The sequence below is a fragment of the Salvia miltiorrhiza genome, chromosome 2, assembly GCF_028751815.1.
Source record: "Salvia miltiorrhiza cultivar Shanhuang (shh) chromosome 2, IMPLAD_Smil_shh, whole genome shotgun sequence".
Classification (NCBI taxonomy): Eukaryota; Viridiplantae; Streptophyta; class Magnoliopsida; order Lamiales; family Lamiaceae; genus Salvia; species Salvia miltiorrhiza.
In genome coordinates this window covers 31505765-31531432 of record NC_080388.1, presented here as the reverse complement: position 1 = coordinate 31531432, position 25668 = coordinate 31505765, and the positions used below count along the sequence as shown (strand labels likewise).

General features: G+C 38.4%; 2 protein-coding genes and 2 long non-coding RNA genes across 5 annotated transcripts; 1 reads left to right on the top strand and 3 right to left on the bottom strand.

Moving 5' to 3' along the window:
• Positions 1 to 2433: 2433 nt before the first annotated feature.
• Positions 2434 to 6744, bottom strand: LOC131013343 (uncharacterized). The gene is made up of 11 exons (XM_057941413.1): positions 6381 to 6744; positions 5764 to 5873; positions 5489 to 5620; positions 5329 to 5402; positions 5084 to 5189; positions 4479 to 4547; positions 4011 to 4075; positions 3825 to 3923; positions 3501 to 3600; positions 3165 to 3243; positions 2434 to 2681 (listed from the first exon to the last, which is right to left on the bottom strand). The coding sequence occupies exons 1-10, from the start codon at positions 6529 to 6531 to the stop codon at positions 3181 to 3183; spliced, it is 969 nt and encodes a 322-aa protein (XP_057797396.1). The 5' UTR covers positions 6532 to 6744; the 3' UTR covers positions 2434 to 2681; positions 3165 to 3180.
• A 453-nt stretch (positions 6745 to 7197) lies between these two features.
• On the bottom strand, positions 7198 to 11478 carry LOC131013342 (proton pump-interactor 1-like). 2 transcript variants are annotated; one of them, XM_057941412.1, is made up of 8 exons: positions 11208 to 11478; positions 9879 to 10229; positions 9461 to 9655; positions 9187 to 9366; positions 8877 to 9071; positions 8552 to 8650; positions 7801 to 8314; positions 7198 to 7708 (listed from the first exon to the last, which is right to left on the bottom strand). In XM_057941412.1, exons 2-8 carry the CDS (start codon positions 10209 to 10211, stop codon positions 7389 to 7391), a joined length of 1836 nt encoding a protein of 611 aa, XP_057797395.1. In that variant the 5' UTR covers positions 10212 to 10229; positions 11208 to 11478; the 3' UTR covers positions 7198 to 7388. The 2 variants fall into 2 exon arrangements, with proteins under 2 accessions (XP_057797395.1, XP_057797394.1); XM_057941411.1 differs by lacking the exon at positions 11208 to 11478 and adding an exon at positions 11064 to 11203 and having other exon boundaries at positions 7198 to 8314.
• Positions 11479 to 17469: 5991 nt separating this feature from the next.
• Positions 17470 to 18782, top strand: LOC131013341 (uncharacterized). Its single transcript, XR_009097647.1, has 3 exons — positions 17470 to 17567; positions 17642 to 18252; positions 18484 to 18782. It is a non-coding gene; the product is annotated as an uncharacterized LOC131013341 (long non-coding RNA).
• A 4707-nt stretch (positions 18783 to 23489) lies between these two features.
• LOC131013340 (uncharacterized) lies at positions 23490 to 24537 on the bottom strand. The gene is made up of 2 exons (XR_009097646.1): positions 24284 to 24537; positions 23490 to 23685 (listed from the first exon to the last, which is right to left on the bottom strand). It is a non-coding gene; the product is annotated as an uncharacterized LOC131013340 (long non-coding RNA).
• Positions 24538 to 25668: the final 1131 nt, after the last annotated feature.

The window sequence follows — 25668 nt, the reverse complement described above, 5'->3', positions numbered from 1 at the left end:
TTTATCACTAGTGGACCCACCACACAACACCTTTAACACTTTAGTCAACTACTTTATCACTTTAGTCAAATACCCTTATATTTCACCCACAACACATTTTTCAGCTTTCTTAGTCTCTGTGTCCACCCTCAAATGAGGCTTTAATTGGTGGACGGAGGGAGTAACTTTTTCTACAGAACTTCAATTGAGGTGGTCATTTCAAAGACGAAGATATCATATTTCAGGGCCTGGAGTCAAACGAGATCGTTTAAGGCCACAAATGTGGCTTCAAAGTTTCTTGCAATAATTTATTTTTTACACGAGCGCTCTAAGCAACACTTGGAACGACTAATGCAAATGAGGTTCTTTCGTATCATTCGTTCCAAAAAGTAGTGTGCAACATTTGGAACGACCCATACAAACAAAATTCTTTCGCGCGCAATATGTGGAACGACTGGTACGAATGAAGTTCTTTCGTACCATTCGTCTCAAGAACTAGAGCACAATCTTTTGGCACAAATGGACCAATTCATACCATTCGTCCTAAGGATTGGCACGCAATACTTGGTACTAGGGATGGCAATGGATCCGGGACCCGGTCCAGATCCGCGGATCCAGACCCTTTTTCCGAATTTGGACCTTGTAAAAATTGGACCCGACGAATCTGGACCGGATCTGCAGTACTCTTTCAATTTCCAGATCTGGATCTGGAGTAGTAATTTTAAAACCCAGATCCGGTCCAGATCCGACCCGTGGACCCGGATATATATAAATATATATTATTTTTGTTTTTTAATTATATCAAACCCTAAATCTGAATCCTAATACCCAATCGATATGTTATTCTGAAATCTAAAAGTGAATCTGCCGATGCTCCTTTCCACCACCGCCTGAGCCCTTTCCCCACCGGCGCCGACAGCATGAAGGCGACGCCGACCACCTCCGCGTTCTGATTCCTGGAGGCCACTGCGTGAAGCTCTCCAGTCCACCGCCTGAGCTCTGAGGCGCTCCCCCACCCGAAAATCCATCGGCATCGACAGTATGAAGGCAACGCCGACCACCGCGTCCTGAAGGCCACTGCGTGAATTCCATCTGCACTTCCTCACTCCTCAGCGTGAAGCTCTTACCCGCGTGAAGCTTGAAGTCCTCTCTTTGTTTTGGACTTCGAAGGTTTGCTTGTTTCTAGTTCAGTGGTTGATTAATTTCATTCAAAAAAATTGTGCATAATTTTCGAATGCCCCGTTCCATATTTCCATTCTACTGATTTGGTTCCTAGTGACATTAAAGAATACGTTATTTATTGTTAAATTGATTATTGTTGAATTGGAGTCCAATCGTGGGTTTTGTTGAATAATCGTTGGTTCCTAATGGCTTTTGTATATATACACATCTACTGTCAGCTTGGTTTTATGTTAACCAATTCTTGGGTGCGACCGTCGCACAGGTGTGCGACGGGTCGACCCGGCTCCAAACCCGCCATCTTGACCCGGAACCCTGACCCGCTTGAGTTTGACTCATACTCCTAATTATTACATTTGTTTATAATAATTGTTACTTTTAATAAACATAATATATACATTTGTTCATATAAATGTATATTGATATGTATAATGTTTTATATTGAATGAAGGTAAATATTTATATTAATATAAGTATACATTTGTGCGACCAAATGTATATCTTATGCTTATTAAAAGTAAATACTCCTATTAAGGTTTAGTGTTCAGGCTTAGGGTTTAGTTTACAAGGTTTAGGGTTTAGTGTTCAGGCTTAGGGTTTAGTTTACAGGGTTTAGGGTTTAGTTTATAGAATTTAGGGTTTAGAAAATATAATACTTTATATTAAATGAAGGTAAATACCTATATTTATATAAGTATACATTTGTGCGAACAAATGTATATTTCATGCTTTTTAAAAGTAATAATTATGATAAACAAATGTAATAATTTAGGATTCAGGATTTTGGATCTGGGCACGGGTCGGGTCGGGCGCGGGTCGGGGCGGACCCGTCGCACTCCAGTGCGACCGCCGCATGCAAGACCGACCCTTATGTTAATATGCAATTATGAGTAAATTTGAATTCATTTATTGAATTATTGCTGAATTTAGTTTTTTTTTTTTTTGAAAGGATTGTTGAATTCAGTTTTGATGTTTAATTAGTTTTAGGAAAGAAAAGACAATGGATCCGGGTCTGGACCCGGGACCCTGTGGATCTTATGGATCTGGACATGGATTCCATTTTTTGGATCCAATGGATCTGGATCGGATCAGGATCTATGTAAAAAAATCCGGATCTGGATCTGGACCAAACAGGATCCGGTCCAGATCCGGCCCATTGCCATCCCTACTTGGTACGAATCAAGCAAGTAGCGTCCTAACACACTTGGTACGAATAATCCCCTTCCCCTTACCATATATTTAAATTTAAAATATAGCTTAACAGAACATCATGACTAGATTTGAGAAACAAATTTTTTTTATGAAGAAACACAAAAATCGACTGGTTAAACACCAAATATGATCGAAAAAAGTATATTCGGAACTCTAAATCAAAGAAGGTGAAGTACCAAAGTAGCCGAAAAAGTATATGGAAAAGATGATTGAAAAAGTAAATAAGGGGAAGAGAACTTTTAGCAAAATAAACACCTGCTAATAAGAATGTTGTCGCCGAAGAAAATCACCTACGCCGGAAAGAACTTGTTCTGAAAAGGAAAAAATAAGGAGAGATAACATGAGATCTAGATAACAGAGCACAGAGAAAGAGTTTATTGTAAAAATTGATCATAGGAGATAGAAAAGAATTTTGATGTAAAAGTAATAGCAATTTCATCTCTTTAACACAAAATTGGTTAAATTTTATAGAAATTAAGTTTGTCCACAATTATTAATTTCCATTATCCCGAAAGGATATTTCGCACCATTTAACTCTTAAATTTATGTATTCAACAAGTTTGTGATATCTCCGGTGTGTGAAAAAGGAAAAGGGGAACATATTTCCTCTGATCACGTAATATGTCACATGCAATATGTCAATGATTTATAGAACCACTATTCTGAGTTGAAATGCACATTCACAATGTGTTAGATTCATATTAGTTTGGTTAAACACAGAAATAAAATATGGAATCCATATCTCTTGGTACTAAAGGGAAGATTGTATCTTTATGAAATCTAGGCAAGATTACCTCTAGAGCCGACTTATTACAAAAAGCGAATCAGCTCGACTGCAAACTTCCCCTTCCTCGTTGAGTTTATTTCTCCGACCTGAAGAAAATGAGTATCTTAAGGAGCAAGAAAAAGCATATTGAATATAACATAATATAAGCCTTCCAAAAAGGAAGCATTGTAGCTAGCCAAACCTAGAATGCAACACACGAATAATTTTAGAAAGACGAAATATAGCATAATATAAGCCTTCCAAAAAGGAAGCATTGTAGCTAGCCAAACCTAGAATGCAACACACGAATGATTTTAGAAAGACGAAAAATGTTGCAGTACTATAGCACAAAGAGATCACTCACCTTTATTCTTCCTTTACCACTAACGGAGATTATGTCTCCTGCCTTCAAAGTTGTGTTGCTTTTTGTCACAGTAGCCCAATTGACGCGTACATCTCCATTGCTTGATTATCAACAGTTAAAGTCAGTTCGATTACTTGTACATGCCACACGTGAAGCTCACAATTGATTCAAATTTAGCAGGCAATATTCCATTCGATGCCAATAGGGAGAATACAGGTGTAAAACTCAAATAAGAATGGTTTTGCATTAAAATTCATGATTTTGAATTAAATTCAAGAACAAGAATGTAAAAGTACGGGAAAAGACGAGGGAAGGATGTGATACCTGATCAAATCAGCCATTTTAGACCGTGAAATTTTGAAACCGGCACTGGCTATGGCATCAAGTCGTTGCGATGCTTCCACGGTTTTCAAAGACTTGGTCCTGTGGATTAGTGAACATTGATAGTATTGCTGTTTATGATGTTGAAAGAATATGTCGATAAAGTTTGAACATATGCACAGTAATAACCTCGGTGGCTGGTATTCAAGAGCAAGCAGTGGTATCTTTTTACAGGTGACAGAAACATTTCTCACCTGCAAAACGACAGGAAGTTACTTTTAGCAAGAAATTCGACTCAAGATTTTAGTCGTATTCGAATTGACACTCTTACTCTTAGTTAAGTTGTTCGAAAAAAAATATCAAGGTCACTCACCACTAGTAAATGGCACCTAACTAAAAGTTGTTTGTGGAAATTGATCAGAAAGGTTAAATTTACAAGAAATAAGTCACATAATTTTCTTGGCTTTAACACGAGATGTAAAAGAGAATGAATAATTTGTGCATGAGGATAATAGAGCAAGGAAGTTGTTTCCCATTTCCCATTTTAGATAAGTCTGTCTAGAGACAAGAAGAAAAAAAAAATATACACTCCAATTTACTACTCAGTATACGAAATAACTTACCACTATGAAGCATTGCATAAAACAAAAGATATACCTTGTCCAATGAGGAGATAAGGAAGTCAACTAGTTCCGGAACAACAAGAATTTGGGCCCCCTTTTCTCCCTGCACAACCAAAAATCACTGCTCACGTACAACAAACATTTAGAGCCATTTAAAAGTAAAATGTGACACCATTGATAGATATGATTCACCAATGTGCAAAATTCAATTGTAAGTTTGAAAAATCAAAATATCAAGAATGCTCAAATTCCATGAAATGATAGTCAGCAAACTACATCGATCGCCTATGAAAAGAACCTATCTTACACAAATCTGATGTACAAAGAACCAAAGGTTATAATCATCTAATAACGGGGTTATAGAAGTCTTTAAGATAGAAGTGTCTCCAAAGAAAGCTGAGTCATGAACCACCAACATCTAACCAATGGTTAAATATGAATTCTACTTCGAAATGGTTGCACAATAAGATATAAATGTGCTTATAAATTGCTCATTGAAGTTTTCTTTCTGTAAAAAGGTGTCTCAGAAGGGTTTTTGCTATCAGTTAAAAAAATCATGCTGGAAGGAACGGACAAAATCGACAATCAACGATTGTTGAAGCCAAAATCAGGTTAGACCAAGTCCGGGGAAAATTATACCTGCAATATAATGTCTCCTAGCTTATCCCTCACTATCCCAGTTCCAACAATTGCCCCGAGGAAGTCACCATGAGTACAGGATTCAAATCCGAAATTCCCTGAGATGCTAATAATCGAAATAATTTCAGAATCAGATTAAGAGTCGCTTCTACACTCGCACAAGAGGGAAAGTCGCAATGATTTTCATAGAGATTGGTATCGCAGACATCACTAAAAAATGAACAAGCGGGTATGTGAATAGCTACCACAGTGCTGCAACAATGTCGGGATCAGATGTTAATATGTCTGGATGCCCAACTGATAGCCGGCAACGCTCAGCCTGCAAAGTTTCGGAGTAAGAGCAGTCGATTGCAAGATAAATTACCATAATAACGAATATAAAAGAAAAGGTGGTGGATTCCAAACCTCTGGATATCCTCCCTGGGCAACCATCTTGATGTCAGCAATCTTTTCGAGAGCAAGCATTGATTCTTTCAATACAGGAGGTGTAAGAAAGTCGGTATGTAAAGTTTCCCGCCTTAATGATGCCCGGTTTGCCTAATGACAAATGAAGAAGCAACTTGCACGGATCAAATGGTTAACTTATCAACTGAAAATTGAAGGAGCAACAGATATAACATGATCTCTACATAGTACACGGGCAAGAGCAGCACAACAAAGTAACACTAAAGCATGTGTACCATTTCAAGAATTCTCTTGACATCTTCAACCGTATCCTTATCTCCCACCCCATTGACGAGAACATCTGCTTTACTCTTAGCAGCCTGTGGTGGGGGGCAAATGTCCAGAGCTGCGTTACAAGAGCATCAACAACTGTGCAAGTCACCAACTGTAACTGAAATAAACTTTAGATAAAACTCAGCATGAATGTAAACAATTCAAAACACTTGATGTAGTAGCTTTATCAAAGCTTAGCCAGCACACATACACACACTAAACAACACAGTTAAAGGCCTAAGGTCATAATTCGAGAAGTTACTGCATTCCATCAGCCCAGCATACTGGGATGAGCACAAGCACCACAAGCAATTTTTTGTTAGGTTTTTTAACCATATTAATTTGATTTTTTTCATCACCATCCAAGCTATATTTTCCGGCTCCGCCATACACTACCCCATATTCCCAGCAGCTAATAGTTGCATTTTCATTACAAAATGTTTTTCTTCAAAAAAACTATGAAACACACAAATTAAACCCCAAATAAATGGCCACTTAAAAACTTCCATAAGAGATTCCAAACAAGTGGAGCAATATAAGGAAAAATAGCGAAAATGAAAAAAAATGAAAAGAGACGAACCTGAGGGAGTGAAGGGAGCGATTAGAGGGGAAGTTCTGAAGCTAGTGAGATTAATTGAACGAAGAGAATGAGATGAAGGAACTGCCCTTCGGATGAAAGCTTGCGCGGCAGCGCCGGCGCCGGCCATGGCCGAGGCGCGTAGCGCCCACATTCTACCCGTCGATGACAATTTGCCGGACAAACCCGGCCCGTATTCAATTGGATAGGCAACCCGATTTGGAATGAAACTCGGTATCCAATTTAGAGCTTCTGCAGTCAAACAAGTTATTTTCGACAATAGATATTTTTAATTACATACTCCTACTACTTTTTTAATCACTTTCCTACGTATAATTATAAATATGATTATGTTTTTGTTTTGTCCAACAAACAAATACTAGTTCTCTACATTTAATTTATAATTATTGTCAAGGATGAAGGATTCTACAATTTTTTATAAAATTAAAGTAATTAATTGTTATGCAAAATTGTTAATTTTATGTAGGATTTTTAAATTTAGATATAATAACAAATTACTCATCATGTCTAAACATATAATGAATTTTCTATTTTTTATAAACAAAATATACTAGATTTGTCCCGTGCTGACGCATAGTAAAAGTTATAGGTAAAATAAGTAAATAAACATATAAATGTACATAACTAAAAAAGAAGAAGAAGACATTTTCTTCAAAAATTTCTGCTGTCAATTTTGAGATATGCAGGACTGCAGGGTACACTCTGATTATGTAATCGGGACATAACATAATCATGCTCTTACATATCACAAAAATACATACATCAACAATTTCAGTGAATATACAAATACACACAAGAGTACACAAGAACAAATGATTCAATAATTTTCCATAGTCAAAATTGAAAATATGCTAAAAAAAAAGTTAAATAACATCTGTAGTTTCTGCCTAGTAAAAGTCAAATATCCATGCATCCCACTCTTGATGAGAAGAGCCTACCACAAATCAAAAAGGAAGAGTTATGCATTGATCATGTTCTAGGACATTAGCCTCAACTGAGATAACTATACCCTACCACCACAAGCAAAATAACTATCAATGCAGCAGCAGCAGAGCCACCCCAAACCCAATAGTTCGTTGCCTTCTTGCGTTTCAGCATAGCCTTTGGTAGTGAATCCGGACCTCTGGGCCGCACTCTCTGCCTCACCGTGTGTTCTTTCCTATGCTTGGTTTTTTGTGGCACGGCTGTTTCAACTATATCCTCCGCCGTTTCAGGTTCAGCTGCTTCAGGAACATTTTCTGTCGGCTCTTCTGAGTCCACATCGCCAACTGCAGCTCCACTCTTCTTTCTTGCCCTCTTCTCACGCTCCTGTATCAATTGTGAAGAAAAAGTTTTAAGTTCGGGAGTGCCAAGGAAAATATGCTGAAAAACTTGAAACCAAAAGAAAAACAATCATTTTCCTTGAGCTTCTTCTCAGCTTCTTTCTGAGCTTTTATTGCTGCTTTAGCAGCTGCTTTCTCTGCCAACTTTCTCTTCCTCTCCTCCGCCTGGTTACGCTTGGATATCTCTTCCTCTCTCTTAAGCTCCTTCAACTTCTTCTCATCAATTTCAGGACGAGAATCCTTTTGCAATTTTTCCGCTGGACGAGAGACATCATGTTCGTATTCCCGGTCAATTTTCTCTGCAGTGGATTCCGTTTTCTTGTTTGCATCTTGATGATTTTTGGCACTCTTTGCTTTAGCAACTTTTGGCTCAGGAGGGGAAACTTCTTCCTTGGGGTTTTGTTTCGCGCTTGTTTTGACAACGTCAGTTTCGGATGAAACCAGCCTCTCAACTGGCACCAGTGGCTTCTCGTTGAAGTTCCTCAGGCGACCATCCTTACTCAACTGCCTCATATCGAGTGATTGTGCGATTCTACTTTCGTAGTCATCCCTGAATGCCTTATTACCATTCCATAGGGCCATGAACTTCTCAACCTAGCAGGAGAAAGAGTTGTAGTCAACAATTTGACTGTTGCACCAAATAATTTATAATAGGAATCGACTTTGGATTGAAGGAAGAATCTCAAGTAACTATAAATTGAGTGGATTCAAAACCCGTCATGGAATGAACTCTGAAACAATGTCAACTGAGAATTTAGATCAATATACTAAACCCTTCAATAAAGATGCAACAAAAGTTATAAGTAGCTAAAGATATATTATCCACTAAACCTCCGAGTGTGAGAGCTCCTTCACGGCATCCACATCCTTGTTAGATGCAAGTACTCTAGCTTTTGCCAAGATCGTACGGTTATTGTAGAAGGGGGAATTCTGCAAGTCAGAATGGCAATATTAAATAATGATATTCACTTTACAAGATTGAGTTTGAAATTCATATACAAGTTGTTCATGGAATATGGATCTCTCTCTATGAATAAGTCAACCACAATAATGAAATTTTATAAATTAGCAAGAATCAGTACTAGATAAATGGCAAAAGAAGTGAAGCAAAACAAAGTAATACAGAATGTAATAAATATTGATAGTAGGATCATACCCCATCCTCCCGCCGTCTCCTCATTTCATTAATGTTATCTAAAATCGTGTCCCTCTTTTCCGTAACTGCAGTCAGTTCCTCCTCCAAGGCGCTTATCTCTTTCTCTACAATCAGTTTTTCTTCATCAAGCTGCTTAATCTTGGCAAAGACCATTTGTTTCTCCTTTCGAACTCCATCAAGATCTACTCCTATCAACTGAAATTGCATAGTGGTAAAAATGATGACACCGATTAGTGCAAGGGCAGAGTCGGTCTGTGGAGCACTGGAAAAAGTGCGTGAAAACAGAAGTTTCTCTTGACTAGCTTCTTACTTTAACCTGGTCCTGGATGGCATCCTTTTCACCCAACGAATCCTGAATCCTTGCCCTCTCAGCAGCATTCGCAATAACCTTCTCCCTTGTTCCCTCGAGAAGTTTAATTTCCCTGAGAATCTGCTTCTCTTCTTTGAGAGGAATGCTTTCGTGCTGAATACGGTATTGCAAGCTTTTGATCTGAGTAAGTTCAATGACAAAGCACATTTTAGACTCTAATGTCATATGTAGACAAATAAACTTCTAAACTAAGTATATTTTTATGAAGACTTACAACATCGTTGAGTTCCACCTCAGATGAACATACACCAGCACCCCTATTATCTCTAGCACTGGAAGAACCTCTCAACTTGCCAAGAGCCTGCTGGAGAGGTTCCATTTCTTTTCTCTTTTCGTCTAATACCGACCTAAATTGTTTGTTCTCAACACTTAACGAATGTATTTGAGTTCTTATCTCAGCTCGTTCAGCCTGCAAAATATGCTCAAAGAGATTAGCATCTCTCTTGTTTCCTACCACAGCGCAAAACTAGGGTTAAGTCCCAGAGTAAGCTCTCTTACGAAACTCAGCAGCCACTCAAACGACATTTTCACATTTTATTTCAGATTAAGAGCAGCTGTCACCATAACAGCAAGGTACACATTTCAAAATAGAATGTTTTACATGCTAAACATAACATAAGTGCTTTAGTTACCCTTTTTGTCTTCAGTTTTTCAAAAATCTGCGACCGTGCCTGGTTCTTCTTTTGTAGCTCTTTATCAGCCACATCAAATTTGGCCTTCAGATTGGGGTCTTCAAATGCTCGGTATTTGACAATGTACAAAGAGTGTATCTGTGCGGGCTCAGGCCACTCATCAACCACATCCTTAGGGAAATTGGACTCTGAAAATTTGTTCAATTCCCCTTTAGCCCAATCCTCAGCACCATGAGAACCAAATTTTATGTCAAGTTTTTCAATTTCAAGCGGTATGTCGGCTTCATCTCCAGCATCCAAGGCTAAGCTAGAATCTACAATTTCCATGCCCATGATATCGCAAAACTGCTACTGCAAAAGAGTACAAAGTAAAATCTCAAACCTGGAGCAGAAGATGAGTTTACTTGAAAACCGACTAAAGATGATACCAAGGCAAAAAAAAATAGCATAGCAATTGAAGTAATTAAACTTTAACAAGCAATATGCAATCTTTACAGTTACTTGCTATGTTGTTGGAAATTGCTTAACTTTGGGAGAAAACATAGGGTTAATCCATTAATTCAACCATTAAAATTATAAGCTTCCCACCTTTTAAAGCATCATCTATATATCTATATCTATATATTATATGAAAGCACAGTTTTTAACGGTAATATTTTCACGGCAATTTTTTTGACAGTTTTCTTCCAAGATTTTAGGGCATGATGCTCTGTTCAAACAAACCGTGTGCATCCAATGCCCTATTCAAACAATCGTGTGTGTTCGTTAAATTCATAAAATTTTATCTACTAATTAATTTTCCCTGAAACAAGAGTATACATAGAATAAAAATCCAAAATTCCTATTTTGAACTAACTCGAACAATAACAAACAACAAACTTTCCAATTCTTACTCAAGAACATATCAAATCAAACAATAAAAACTTAAATATTTAGCACCAAATTAGCACTTTACGAACTAATTACAAAAAAAAAAAAGAAAAAGAAAAAATCACACATGTAACAAATTCAACTTGCGAAAGACAAACATAGACAATTGAAATTGATGTAGAAAGGCAATGCACAAACGCGGACTCTACTCGATTTAAAAGGAACATGAGAAAATGAAAATTGGGCAATGCAAAAAGAAAGTCCACACTTCCACACTCAATTTCCCTCAATCAAATAACGAAAATCCAAATTTACCTAAATGATCGAGATCAGTGTCATCAGACAACAATTTAGAAAAGAAAAAGGAAACAATGAGCGAAACTACAAATATATGGGGTGCAGTGAAGATTGATATGAAACGTAAATTTGAAGAAACGAACAAATATGGCGGTAGTGTACCTGCAAGCCGGCAATAACACTAAGGAAAATTTGAGATCTCTGTGCTCTTTTTGTCTGTCAAGTGAGCGATCGTGATTACCAAGAACATGTAAGGCCTTGTTTGGTAGTATTTATTTCCAATATTAATCTTTCCGGTTTTTGTACCATATCGAAATAATTAATACTCCCCTCAAAACAAAATTGAATACACAATATTATTCAAATTCTATATTATGACTACTCAAATTCGTATCATCCTAACATATGTCTTTTTATTAATAATCGCAAATTTCAATTGAGGTGATATCATAAAGTAGCCAAATTTTATGAAGCATTCGAATAGTTAATTATTGTCGGCCTTTTTTTGGCATCGTGGGTCGTGAAGGTTTTGACTATTGAGAATAGAAGAAACCGAGTTTCTAATAATAATAGTAGTCACGAATTCGTCACCACCACAAGATCACCCTATGGCTGGCTACGTAATTAGTTTATTTATATACCATGCGATGTGTGAGGCAACAACTTGGGTCCAATATTTTAATCAAGAAAAGAATTCCCCCCTTAATTCTCCCTCTTTCCTAGGAGCACCTGCAACGGGACTCGAGAAGCTAGCGTGCGTCCGACCCGCGCGAGCCTCCTGCCATTATCGAATTCGAGAGGCACGAAGAACACGCAAATGTCTGAAGCGGGAGCAGGGCCGGCCCTGACATTCCGAGGACCCTAGGCGAAAAGGAAAAAAGGGGCCTCTAAAAGATGTAGGTTTGAGAAACTGTAGCAACCTATAATATTAACTATAAAGTGCAATAAATTAGAAAACAATTTAAATCTCCTAGCATTTTGAGAAGAAAAATTATTAATAATTTCTTCAAGATCAAGTTTTTTTAATACCTCATGTTCAATGCACAAAATGGCTAATCCATTCAACCTTTCTTGAGACATAGTCAGGGCCGGCCCTGACATTCCGGGGGCCCTAGGCGAAGAGGAAAAAAAGGGGCCCCCTAATAAATGAAGCTTCGGGAAGTTGTAGCAAATTTGAAATAGTTGTGCACCTGGAGCAGAACTCCTCCAACGTCGGCAGAACGCAGCCACACAGGAACAGTAACAAACGTTTGTTGGCTTGCTGCGAGCTTGCGGCTGTGTGAGCGAGAGCTGAGAGCCAAGAGCCGAGAGTGCAATCGCCGAAGAAAAATAGAATCGAGAGCGTTGAGAGAGAGAGAGTGCAGAGAGAAGCGAGAGAGATGAGAGTCGTTCTTCTGACTTCTCGTGACCATTAATGAGAGATAAATTTTTAATTTTTTTTAGTTGCTGCCTGACTCGTTAAAAACAAATAGGTATAGTATTTTTGTTTTATTAGGGTATAATACTATTGGGCCAATATTGTGGAGCCCCCAAAAATTAAGGGCCCTGGGTCATTGCCCCACCAAATACACTAAAGGGCCGCCCCTGGACATAGTAGAACGCAAATAGAGAGAATTAAGAATAAGATAGTGTGTGTGTGTGTGTGTGTGTGTGTGTGTTGGCCAAGCGGTAAAGGGTTAATGCCTAAGGCCAAAGATATTGAGTTCGAGTCCCCTGTGGCACGGCCTTTTAATTTTGTTATTTAATATTATAAATTAATCAAAAAAAAAAGAATGAGAGAGAGAGAGAGAGAATGAGAGTCTTGAGAGAGAGCAGATCAGTCAATCTTCAATCAATTGAGAGAGAGAGACAAACAGACTTTGGGGAAAAAAAAAAGAAATGAAAGAGAGAGAGACGTGAGTTTACTGGGAATTGGAAGAGAAAAAAGAATTAAGAGAGAGAGAGAGAGAGATCAGAGACGTTAGTGTCGAGTGGGTGATCGGCAAGCACAGCAAGAACTCCCAAACAACAGTAAACAAAATGGAGATTTAAAAATAAGGAATTACGTGGTTCGGATATAACATCCTACATCCACGGAGGGTAAACAGAGATCTCTTATTGCTCAACTAAGAAAATCGAAAATACAGTATAGATCAAATGAGAATCAGCAACACTCACAGCTATATCTCCTAGCTATCCCTCAACTCTCTTCTTGATCTTCTTTTCCCACTGTTTCTTTCTTTTCTCTCGTATACAGCAGCTCAACAACCAACAATAGGAAAGACATTAAAGTACTTACATGAAAGTAATACAAGAGCTAATCTAGAAAACCTCTAGAAACAAACCTAACAGCCTACCAGAACCCGGTGCATGGGAAATAATCTGCTGCTATCACCTTTTGCATGAGACCTTTATATTTTGCATATAGGTCCTTCATCAATTCATATATTCTGTAGACACATCTTCACAAACTCCACCTTGGCTGCAGAAGCTTGTAACAGAAGCTTACAACTCACTAACTTTTGAGATTTTGGTCTTTTAACTAGAATCCATGTCCCATTTTTTAGTAAGGATTCTATTTCTTCTTTCATAGCAATCATCCAATGATCTCTGTCTTTGTCTTTCATAGCCTATGAGTGGTTTTTAAGCTCCTGATATTCTACTTCTTCTGCTATGCTCAGAGCATAAGCCACCAAGTCAGCATCTCCATATCTGGCAGGAGGTTGTATGGTTCTCCTTTGTCTATCTCTTGCTAGTAGATAATCAGATAAATCAGAATTCTGTTCTTCATTTAGGTTAGCTGCTTCTTCAGGTAACTGTGTATTTTCTCCACCATTCTCATTGAGCAGCTCCACCTCAAACAAGATATTATCAGAGTCATTCTCTTTGCTGTCAGCTTTCTTCAACTTTGCTTCCAAATAGGGCATGACATCCTCCTTGAAAACTACATCCCTGCTGATAATCAGTTTGTTCATCCCCATTTTTGTACACCAAAGCTTGAACCCTTTGACTCTTTTTGGATATTCCAAAAACACACACCTTAGAGCCCTAGGCTCTAATTTATCTTGTTTGATATGTGAATAAACTCTGCACCCAAAAGGCTTGAGATTGGAGTAATCAGGTGGATGCCCATACCACAGTTCATCTGGTGATTTGAAATTAATGGCAGATGAAGGACACATGTTGATGAGAGTGCATGCAGTACTCATTGCCTCACCCCAGAACTGTTTAGGCATTCTAGATCCCTGCAACATGCATCTGACCCTCTCAAGAATTGTTCTATTCATCTTCTCTACAACACCGTTTTGCTGCGGATTCCCAGGCACTGTTCTATGCCTCTTAATACCCTTTTCAATACAGAAATCCTGAAATTCCTTTGATAAGAACTCAAGCCCGTTGTTAGTTCTTAGATACTTAACTCCAGTACCTTTTTCATTAACCACTTCAGCCCACCATTCCTTAAATTTCAAGAAGGCTTCATCTTTTCCTTTTAGAATATATATCCAGAGTTTTCTTGTGTAATCATCAACAATACTCATAAAAAACCTCCCTTCTCCTTTAGTAGCAACTCGAGCTGGGCCCCACAAATCTGAATATACATATTCCAAAGGAGATTTTGAAATATGTCTGCCCTTTCCAAAGGGCAGCTTCTTACTTTTGCTCATAATACATTCTTCACAGCCCTTAACTCTAAATTCAGAGGGATTCTTGAGTATACCTTGTTTAAAAGGAGATTCATTCCTTTTTCACCCACATGCCCAAGCCTGGTGTGCCACAATCTTGAGGTATCTTCATTGTTGGCATCACAGTTGCCTGATATTGTCTGCCCATCAAGGTAGTACAGGCTTTGCTTCCTCATTTCCTTCAATACGATTCTGTCATCTTTCATGACATGGATTGATCCATCTTTGGAAATGGAATGGCACCCTTTAGATTCCAGGACCTCAAGGGATATGAGATTTCTTTTTGACTCTGGGATGTACCTAACTTCAGAAAGAATCTTTACTGAACCATCACTTAGCCTGATCTTGATGTCACCAATTCCCTTCACATTGCATGTGTGATCATTCCCCAGCAATACTTGCCCATACTCTTCTGCTTTCAAACTCGATAACCAATCCTTATGTGGGCTCATGTGGAAACTACACCCAGAATCAAGGATCCACTCATTTCACTACTACAAAAGTTTACATACATAACAGTGCATAGATAACGGTTTTTTTTAAAAACCGTTATCTATGAGCGCATTTTTGGAATAGATAACGGTTTTGAAAAAAACCGTTATCTATGTACTGTTGTCTATATCCATAGATAACGGTTTTTGAAAAACCGTTATGTTTTTGCGTTATCTATTAGTTGCATACATAACGGTTTACAAAACCGTTATGCCACCGTTATCTATGACCATCTTTTATAACGGTTTATTCATAACGTTAAAGAACCGTTATGTATAAGAGTCATTTACAACGGTTTTGGAACCGTTATCTTTGAGCGTATCTAAAAACTGTTGTGTATAATTTTTTTTTATTAATTTTTTTAAAATTATATTATATTATATTATATTATATTAAAAAATAACATATAAATTGTTTATCCTAAAATCTGAATTTATTCCTAGATATAGACTTTGAAAAATAAAAAAATCATAACATTTTTTTGTTTTATCATTAAGTAACACTTATATAAAATCTAAATTAAAAATCTAAATACCAAAAATTGAATATTAAAAGTGAAAAAAAAGAAAAAGACAAAAGGAATAGATTTTGCCCTTATTTCTCTTCAAAATTTCCCCCAATCTCTTCAAAAATTTTCTCCAATCCTGCGCTGAATCCAATCCCGTCCTTCCTGTCTCTCGACTCTCTCTCTCCCCTCTCAACTCCGCCGCCGGCGCCGCTGCCCTGCACCGGCCCGTCGCCGCCCACCCTCGCTGCTGCCCCGCACCCTAGTTCTTCACATTCGATTGGTCGAGCCCTAGTTCTTCTCTGTTCGGTACAACCCAGCCGTCGCCATCTCAGGAAGACCGGCGAGCTACGCGACCTAGAGCCCGCCCATCGTTGCTGGTGGTCCGAGGATCGGCGAGCCGATGGTGTTCTACGGCCGGTTCTCTTCTCAACTCCACATAATCGAGGCAGGAAAGGGGGAAAGCCCTAATTCTCCAATTTGCAATCGAGAGCAGATGAGGTTGACAATTGGGCGTCCAACAAGAGTTTTGCCCCTTCTCCCTCTCTCTACCTCCTCTCTGCGCCGCCTTTGTCTCCGGCGAGCAGCCGCTAGCCGCCACCTTCTCCAGCCTGGCGTCGCCCTCCATCCCCATCACCTCTCTCTCGCTTCCACCACCACGGTATACTCTCTCTCTCTCTCTCTCTCTCTCTCTCTCTCTCTCTCTCTCCATTTTCTATATGTATTTCTATCTTTGCGTAATTTTTGAATTTGGGCAGAGCAACCTCCATCGTCGGCTCAGCGCCCACCACCGCTCCAATCGCACCACCACTACCCCTGGCACCTGCCTCCAGCCTCTGACTCCGACAACAGTCGCCCTCATTCTTCAGGTAACAACTAAATGAAATTGAAGAGTGCATTAGGTAGCAAATTTTAGGGCATTTTGGACTCGAATTTTAGGGATTTATGGCTTGAATTTTCGCTAGTTTTTTTTTCTTGTTTCAGTTCATCTCATCTTTTTGTTCTTGGTTATTCTGAATTGAGAATATTGAACACTGCTTTCTGAAAAGAAGTTGCTTAAATTCATCGCCATTGCTGCCCCTATCTCTGATGAGCGCCACTTTCTCCTTCCCAATAGGAGAAATTGTTTGTTTCCCCAAAGTTAGGGCTTATATTCTTGTTTTTTATGTGAAGGTTAACTTAGTGAATGATGGTCTGGTGACAATGCAGCTTGAATAAAGGGAATCATCTTAAGTAAGTTAGCCTCTTGTAAGATACTTTAATTGTTGACATCCTTTCAGCCATGCCTTTCCCTCAGTTCTCTCCGTATGTATTTGATGTTTTGGCTTTCATTTCTATGTTGATTTATGCGTTGTATGTGTGAAGTTGTCTTTGTGTTTGGTAATTTTGCTTTTTTGTTCGATCTATGCCTAGTATGTGCGCTTGTCATTGTGTTTGGTAAATTTTGCTGTTTCGTTTATTAGTTATAGGAGAGAGGTGGTTGCAAAAGGGGTGAGATTAGAATAGCAAGAAAACTTTTACCTTGTATGAGAAATGGCATTTTGTGGAAGTTTGGGAATTGTTAGGTAGGTAAGGAAAGATTTGATCTTGATGGGAATTTTAAGATTCTTGATTCTTGTTTAGTTATTCGGTTGTTGAGGAATTCATTTCCAGTGTAGATTTTCTTTGATTTGGTGGCAGTTTTTTAATTGAAATAGCAATCATATCGTTAACTGGGAATATGAACTTATTTTTTAAATAATGGTTAAAGTATATTATGCCATAGGGTTGGAAATCTTTGGATATCATTGTTGTAGCTGAACGACTTGCACTAACTCTTGAAGCAACAAGGAGATTAAAGGAGGTAGAAGAATTGTTAGAGAGGTACATTATTAAGCACTCAATGAGGAGCAAATCCAAATAGTTTCTACTGGAGAATAACAATTTCTCTGTAGCAGATGTCTTGATGCCAAGAAAAACTTACTTCCTCATGAAAACTTTGCTTCTACATGTGCATTGACATTTTCCTTATTCTGCTGGTTCAAAACTCATGGTGGTAAAGGTTAGAAAATGGCAGCTTGAATCTGAACTTTAGAAATTTAAATCTGTTATTTCTGAAATTGTTGGATTTGTTTGATTTTTGTATTTGGACTTGCAGAGGTATGGGCCTAAACCTTTGGCTGATATAATCTGATTTTCTATAGTTGTTTAATTCATGTCATGTTTCTTTCTTGTGGAGGATGACAAAATCTTGGTTAGTACTATTGTTGCTTTATAAAAAGAAGGAAATAGTGCATTTCACTTGGTCAGTATAGATTTCTGTAAGAAAGAAATATGTAGCCAAAAGAATAAACTTTATGATTGTTTGACTACGTACTTGATTGAAGTCTTTTGCTTTTCCTTTTTTCTGTACATAGTGTAGCTTCTTGATAAAGCTTATTCCTACTGAGTTGATCAAAGCTTATCAAAAGGCCATACTGAATACACATCCGTCGCTTCTTCCAGCATTTGGTGGAAAAGGGTATTACGGTATGAAGGTGCACGAAACAGTAATTGCATCTGGAGCAAGGTATGAAAAAATGCCAACCATTTTCACTTTTTTTTTCATTATCAGATGATTCTGCTGCTTCCGTTTTCCTTCTCATTATCACTCTGATGTATTTTTTATTATAACTAATCTGATGTTTACTTTTACTATCAAACTATATTTGTTGTTTACTTTTATATTAAAGGCCCTTGATTATTTGGTTTGAGGTAATTAAATGGAGGATATGCATCACATCTAACTTATAACTTCCAGATAAAGAAGAAGAAAAGTGATGCAGGAGAACCAGTAAAGTACATGGGCTGTGGGGACTGCGAGAATCTCAGTAAAGTACATGGGCTATGGTAGCTTGGGATGGCTTGAGGTCAAAAGACAACCAGAGAATCATAGCAGGTTGATTAACTAGTTCTTGAGGACTTGGTGCTAGAAACATTGTATGATAGATTTTTGTTTTAGCTATAAGGTAGTTGGTATCTTCAATTTTGAATCGGAATATGCAACGATGATGTATACTTGATATTTGGTTCATTTGTATAATAATGTATGAATTTTTTGGATGATATATAATATTGTTATCGTTGATTTTATCATTTTGTCGTTTTATAAAAATTGCAAAATTTAAAAATATACTACAATTATATAAAGTGCAAAAAACTGTTATAAAAGGTGCAAAAAATCGTTATGTATTCTAATTAAAGATAACGGTTAAAATCGTTATAAAAAGTGCAAAAATCGTTATAAAAAGTGCAAAAAATTGTTATAAAAAGTGCAAAAAACCGTTATGTATTCTATCAAAGATAACGGTTAAAACCGTTATAAAAAGTGCAAAAAACTGTTAACTATGATAAAAAAAAATGAATACATAACGGAAAAATCTTAATACATAACGGTGAAAAACCGTTATGTATTCTATCAAAGATAACGGTTAAAACCGTTATAAAAAGTGCAAAAAACTGTTAACTATGATAAAAAAAAAAAAAAAAAAAATTAATAGATAACGGAAAAATCTTAATACATAACGGTGAAAAACCGTTATGTATAACCTTTATAGATAACGGTTTTATAACCGTTATGTATGTGTGGTTGTACTGTTATCTTTTCCCTTCATAGATAACGGTTTTTAAACCGTTGTGTATGACACCTATAATAGATAACACCACTATACACAACGCTTTTTTTGCTCATAGATAACGGATAAAATCCGTTATCTATGAGCGTTTTTCTAGTAGTGTTTGAGACTTTGCAGTCCATAATATTCAAGATCTCTGCAGTTTCCACATGTTCTGCTACATCTGCTGCATCTTTCTTTTGCCCTTGAGTTTCTTGCTTCTTCTTCCAAGAGAAACAATTTTTCTTGAGATGACCAATCTTCTTGCAATAGTGACAGCTCCTCGTTTCTTTTTCACCGGTATCCTTCCCCTTTTCTGGATGTACTTTCTTGGATTCTTTGCTTCCCTTCTTGAATTTTCCCTTTCCAAACTCTGACTTATTGGCTAGGCTTTCAGCATTCGAACCTTCTTGCTTAGATGAATTGCATTTCTGCAACTCCTTTGTTCTCAAAGCCGACTGGACTTCTTCAAGAGAGATAATCTTCTCTCTCCCAAATAACATGGCGTCTTTTAGATGCTCGAAGGATTTTGGCAAAGAATTTAACAGGATAATCGCCTTATCCTCATCTTCAAGTTTGACGTCGATATTCTCCAGATCATCCAACGTCTTGTTAAATTCCTCAATTTTATCGTCGAGGCTCTTACCTTCACTAATCTTGAAATAGTACAATTTTTGTTTGATGTACAATCGATTAGTGAGGGATTTCTTCATATAGGTATCCACCAATTTCTTCTAGATTCCTGCCGCGGTCGTCTCCTTCGAGACTTCTCTGAGCACTTTGTCGCCAAGGCAAAGAATCAGGGCACTCTGAGCCCTTTCCATCAGATTTATCCGATCTGCCTTCTTCATGTCATCTGGCAAACCATCCTCACCTTGCAATGCACTGAACAAGCCTTGCTGGATCAGCATGGCTTTCATTTTCAGCCGCCATAAGCCAAAATCGTTCTTTCTGGTGAACTTCTCCGCCTCGAACTTTGTCGTCGACATCTCTGAATTTTCAACGCCAATCTTCGTTCCCACAGACGGCGCCACTTATCGAGTGGGTGATCGGCAAGCACAACAAGAACTCCCAAACAACAGTAAACAAAATGGAGATTTAAAAACAAGGAATTACGTGGTTCGGATATAATATCCTACATCCACGGAGGATAAACATAAATCTCTTATTGCTCAACTGAGAAAATCGAAAATACAGTATAGATCAAATGAGAATCAGCAACACTCACAACTATATCTCCTAGCTATCACTCAACTCTCTTCTTGATCTTCTTCTCCCACTGTTTCTTTCTTTTCTCTCATACACAACAGCTCAACAACCAACAATAGGAAAGATATGAAAGTACTTATATGAAAATAATACAAAAGCTAATATAGAAAACCTCTAGAAACAAACCTAACAGCCTACTAGAACCCGGTGCATGGGAAATAATCTGCTGCTATCACCTTCTGCATGAGACCTTTATATTTTGCATACAGGTCCTTCATCAATTCATATATTCTGCAGACACACCTTCACAGTTAGTTTGCTGGGAATTGGGAAAGAAAAAAGAATTAAGAGAGAGAGAGAGAGATTAGAAACGTTAGTTGGGCTTAGGAAAAGTAGGATAGATAATTTTATTTTATTTTTTTATAATATGGTCAATAATAGTATTGGGATTGGGCTTTATAGTTTTTGGGGCCCCTAAAATTTGGGAGGCCTTTGCCCCTTCGGCCTAATGAAAGGGCCGACCCTTATGACGAGAGAGAGAAGGGGTCGTGTAATTTACAGTCCAATAAAAAATAGTTAAAATTAAATATACAACGGTCGAATTCAGTTTTATTTTTATTATTTTTTCTCTTTAATTTGTAAGTGTCATTGCAACTGCAATTTTTTTTTTTTTCTCCATTTTTTCTGTAAATATCTATAGATCTTTTTCATCATTTACATCAAATTCATATATTCTCTTCTCTATTTTTCTCTTCTCCATTTTTCTATACATCCACAAAATGTCTTATTCCAATAATTCTTCCTCTAATTCTTCTTCCAATTTTTCATCTAGCAATGAAATTCCGAATGAGGATCATCTTCTATTTCCGGATCCAAATATTTATCCCAAATTAATTTCCATGCATTTTGCCAACAATTTTATTCAAGTGACAAGTACTATCAATTTCGATCATTCTCTAGAAAGTATACGTTCAGTGTGATCGTGAAGCCGGTGGTGAACGACTTTATTGGAATTTCTTTGCTCCCGATCCTATTTACGACAAATGTTTTTTCCAACGTCATTTTTGTATGCACCGGTCTTTATTCTTGCGCATCATAAATGCGATGGAGTCTGATCCATTCTTCCAACAATGCGGAGACGCTTATGGGCGATTGAGGTTCACACCAATCCAGAAAATACACGGTGACTATTTGGCAATTGGCAAATGGAGTTGCTGTATATTCTTACTACGAGTATCTTTGTATAGGAGAATCAACGGTGTTGGATTGCTTGTAGAGGCCAAATACCATCGATTGTCAAAGGCTACTTGCTATGCACAAGGCGAACCATAGGTCTCCGGGTATGCTAGGGAGCCTAGACTGCATGCACTGGACTTGGAAGAATTGCCCAGTGGTGTAGTAAGGCGCATACACTCGAGGGGATCACGGCGAGCCGACTATTATTATTGAGGCCGTAGCATCCCAAGATCTTTGGATATGGCATGCCTTCTTTGGCATAGCATGTTTGAACAATGACATCAATGTGTTAAATCAATCGACGTTGTTCAACGCGTTCTTTTGGGAAATCAAGTAGCGGTGCACTTCGAGGCCAACGGTGTACAGGCTACTACTTTGGGATCTACCCAGATTGATCAGTCTTCGTGAAGAGCCCCCCATTTTCTAGTGACGACAAAAAGAGCATGCGGCAGATTGGGAGACTGAGGCGAATAACGATGGATCAAGCAGCAGTTCTCAACATCCGACGAATACAAGAGCTCTGCCAAAATTCGGCGCTTACCTGGTTCGGATGCAAGCCTTCACGACCGCCGATTGTACACCCGCCTCCAAGATGATTTAATCGAACATATTTGGACACGATTTGGTCCTCCCGAGCCATAGTTCGTATAATTTTTTTTATTATTGTAATGTTGTTTTAATTATTGTAATTTTTTCATTAATGTAATATTTAATTTTAATAAATTTTTGTGTTGTTAATTTAATATTTAAATTAATTAAAAAGTATATTAAAAATAATGATAAAATTAAAAATAAAATTAAGAGTCCGGGTGCAGAGAGCCGCACTGTGGGGAAGGACTCAGAAATAGTGGAGATCATTTAAGATCCCCTTAGGCGGCTCTCGGCGGATACTCTAAGAACATCCACTATGGTGATACCTCATAGTGGTGTCACATGTGTGTCACATCAGAATTGCCTCATTTTTTAATTATCTCATTATTGAAAAATCGTGTGCATTAAATGATTTTTCTTGTGATCAAGCACTTAATTTTGAAGGAATTCAATGGCAAATTGTTGTTCTACGTTTCGAGTAGATAAACGTAGTGTATCTATTTTCTCAAATTCAATTTTCGATGAGTGAAAAATAATTATCTAAAATTGATCACTTGAAAAGTGGTATTGTGAAAGAATGTGGATAAACATTAAAGGAGATTTAATGTCTTATCTCATATTAACTAATTAGCATCAATTAATCATATATATAAGCTATCACATTGATACATATAATAATTAAGTAAACATGGAGTGGGCTATAAAGCCCACATGTGTCGCCGCTCCTCATCGATCGTCGTGTGTCCGCGTCCGCACTTATGTCGGTGGCACGTGGCCCTTGGCTTTTGGATCTTGGGAATTGGTCTTTGAGCCTCATGGGCTTGTTGGGCTTATTAAACTAGGCATGTTTCTCTTTTGGATCGCTGATTCATCGGGGCCCAATTGGTGAGTGACTCGGCTCGCTCGTGGTGCATTTCACTCGTGTCTCTTCGGGTACATGGTGCTTCTGTCACAGCCCACTATCCCAATGACGGGTTAACCGGGGTTATGACTTGGGGTGAACAATAAGAAATGGAAATGGACAATTACTTAACATTAAAGTATATGGAAATGTCACTCATAAATAAAAAAAACTATGATCATATATGATCATTTGGATACTTATAACACATACACATAAAGGAGAACTGATTAAGGTGGGTTACCCAATAACACGTGTCACAACTTCATAACATAGAGTTATCCTAATCAAAGTGTTTTGCAGCGGAAAAACGTGTGAGATATACATATGAAGATGTATCCTCAAGGTTACATTTCTTGAAATGTCAAAGGAACACCCGCTCAACATCATTCCATTCCATCAACTGCTCAACCTGCACATTTAGAAATACATGCAGGGCTGAGTATAAAAATACTCAGTGGGCATAGCCGAAAATACAACATGCATACATATATAAATTGAACTGCCATAACAGTAACACACAGGGGTTTTCTTAAATGACCTGCGCTTACTAAAATATTTCTTTCATTTTCATAAAGTCGATCGGCCGATCATTTTCCTTCATATGATCCATATCTGTTCCTTTCTGTCACGCGCCGGGAAGGAGGCCTCCTTACCACGGACGCCAAGACCGGTCGCAAGCGACTCGCGGTCTCCATAAGTGTACACGTTAACCCTAGCTAGCGACCTTTGTCTAGCATAGGATCCCAATTGGATTTCCTTTAAAATTGGCGAACCAACACAGATAGGATACATATAAAAACATAAACATTTTTGGCAGTCAATCATTTCATAAACATTTCATTTCATTTCATAAACATTTCATTTTCATTTCATAAGAGTCATTTATCATTTGGGCATAATAATAAACTGAAATTAACAGTTAAAATCATCTCATGCATATATATTCGTATAAGAGGCCTACGACACGCAGGGGATCTCTATATACGTATAGTAAAAGTAATGCCCACCTGGTTAGGCAAAGCCTGAAGATCATAATCACATATAAACCTGTCTTGGGAAGCAGCGCTAATCCCCCTGGTCACAAAGCCTACAAGAAATTCTATTCTTAATAGGTCTCGTGAAGCTAACTTAAAGTCTTAGTGGATGTACTAAACATACTTGATTCATCACGCCGGGTTTCCAAAATTTAGTAAATAAATAATTGAAAACTAAATTCTTGAGTTAAGGACACCAACAATATCCTTACTCGATTTTCTTAAAAATTGGAATTATAATTGAAACCAATTAAATACTTTTATTGCAAGTATAAATGCAATTTCATGTCATGCTTAGCATATAATAAGTAATTCACTTAAAATATGCACATAATAATAATATAATATTATTATGCAAATAATTCTTTAAAATAATAATGAATCAAACTCAATTATGAAGTCCAATTAATTAATAAGTTTAGTCCATTTTATTAAGAACTGCAAAGCCCAAAACCTCTTTAAAATTGGTCCAACTGTTTTAATTAAATAAAGGGCCCAGCACCTTAATAGAATACTGCAGCCCATCTTTTAAATAAAAGAGACCCAACTGAAAAAAAATAAAGCAAGGCCCATCAGCCAATTAAATTAAAATCGGCCCATCTGCAAAACCCAACTCCCAAGCCCAACCCTAGCCCAATATCCCCACCCCCCTTTTCTTCCCCCATCGGTCACAGACTCACACTCACACATCTCTCTTCCTCACAGCCGCTCACTCTCTCTCGCTCTCTGCCTCTCCCGCCACCACCACCGGACGGCAGCACCGTCCCCGGAGGCCGGCGGCTCCGCCTCCTCTCTCCTTCCCTTCGACCTCAAGTCTCCCTCTCACTCTTCCCCCACCTCACAAACCAACACACGCCGCGCCATCCCCCCCATCTCGTCACTCTCACACTCACAGACGCACGCACACACACACACCAGTCACCGGGAACACACTCAGCAGCGGCGATCTCTCTCTCTCTCTCTTCCGGCCGCTGCGACTCATCTCCGGCGAACTCACGGCTGGAAGGCTGCCGCCTCCATCTTCCTCGATCTCCCTCATAAGAACCCACACACGCAGACGCTCCTTGCGCCGCTCACGGCCCCCGGCGAGGAGCGGTGCCTTGAAATACAGCAGCCGAAGCCCAAATCCACGACCACCGCCCTCAAGTTTTCTCTCTCTCTCACTTACTCGGCCAGACTGACAGCAGCAGCTTCACGCCACTACAGCCGTCTGCCGGCTCACAGCCAAACGCCCCTTCCCTGACTTGACTCGGCAGCCGACGGCAGTAGCTTCGCCCCGCCGTCGCCGCTCACCCTCTGAAACTCCCTCTCTGCCCGTCCTTGGCTGGGCAGCAGCGGCACCACCGCCGCCAAACCCA

Excerpts from the sequence above, each read along its gene's own strand:
- LOC131013342 (XM_057941412.1), bottom strand. The coding sequence starts at position 10,211 with ATGGGCATGGAAATTGTAGATTCTAGCTTAGCCTTGGATGCTGGAGAT. Across the intron at positions 8,651-8,876 it reads GGAGACGGCGGGAGGATGGG|AATTCCCCCTTCTACAATAA; the intron begins GTATGATCCTAC and ends TCTGACTTGCAG. Across the intron at positions 7,709-7,800 it reads AGAAGCTGAGAAGAAGCTCA|AGGAGCGTGAGAAGAGGGCA; the intron begins AGGAAAATGATT and ends CACAATTGATAC.
- LOC131013343 (XM_057941413.1), bottom strand. The coding sequence starts at position 6,531 with ATGTGGGCGCTACGCGCCTCGGCCATGGCCGGCGCCGGCGCTGCCGCG. Across the intron at positions 3,924-4,010 it reads CTTGAATACCAGCCACCGAG|GACCAAGTCTTTGAAAACCG; the intron begins GTTATTACTGTG and ends ACTAATCCACAG. Across the intron at positions 3,601-3,824 it reads AAAATGGCTGATTTGATCAG|CAATGGAGATGTACGCGTCA; the intron begins GTATCACATCCT and ends TTGATAATCAAG.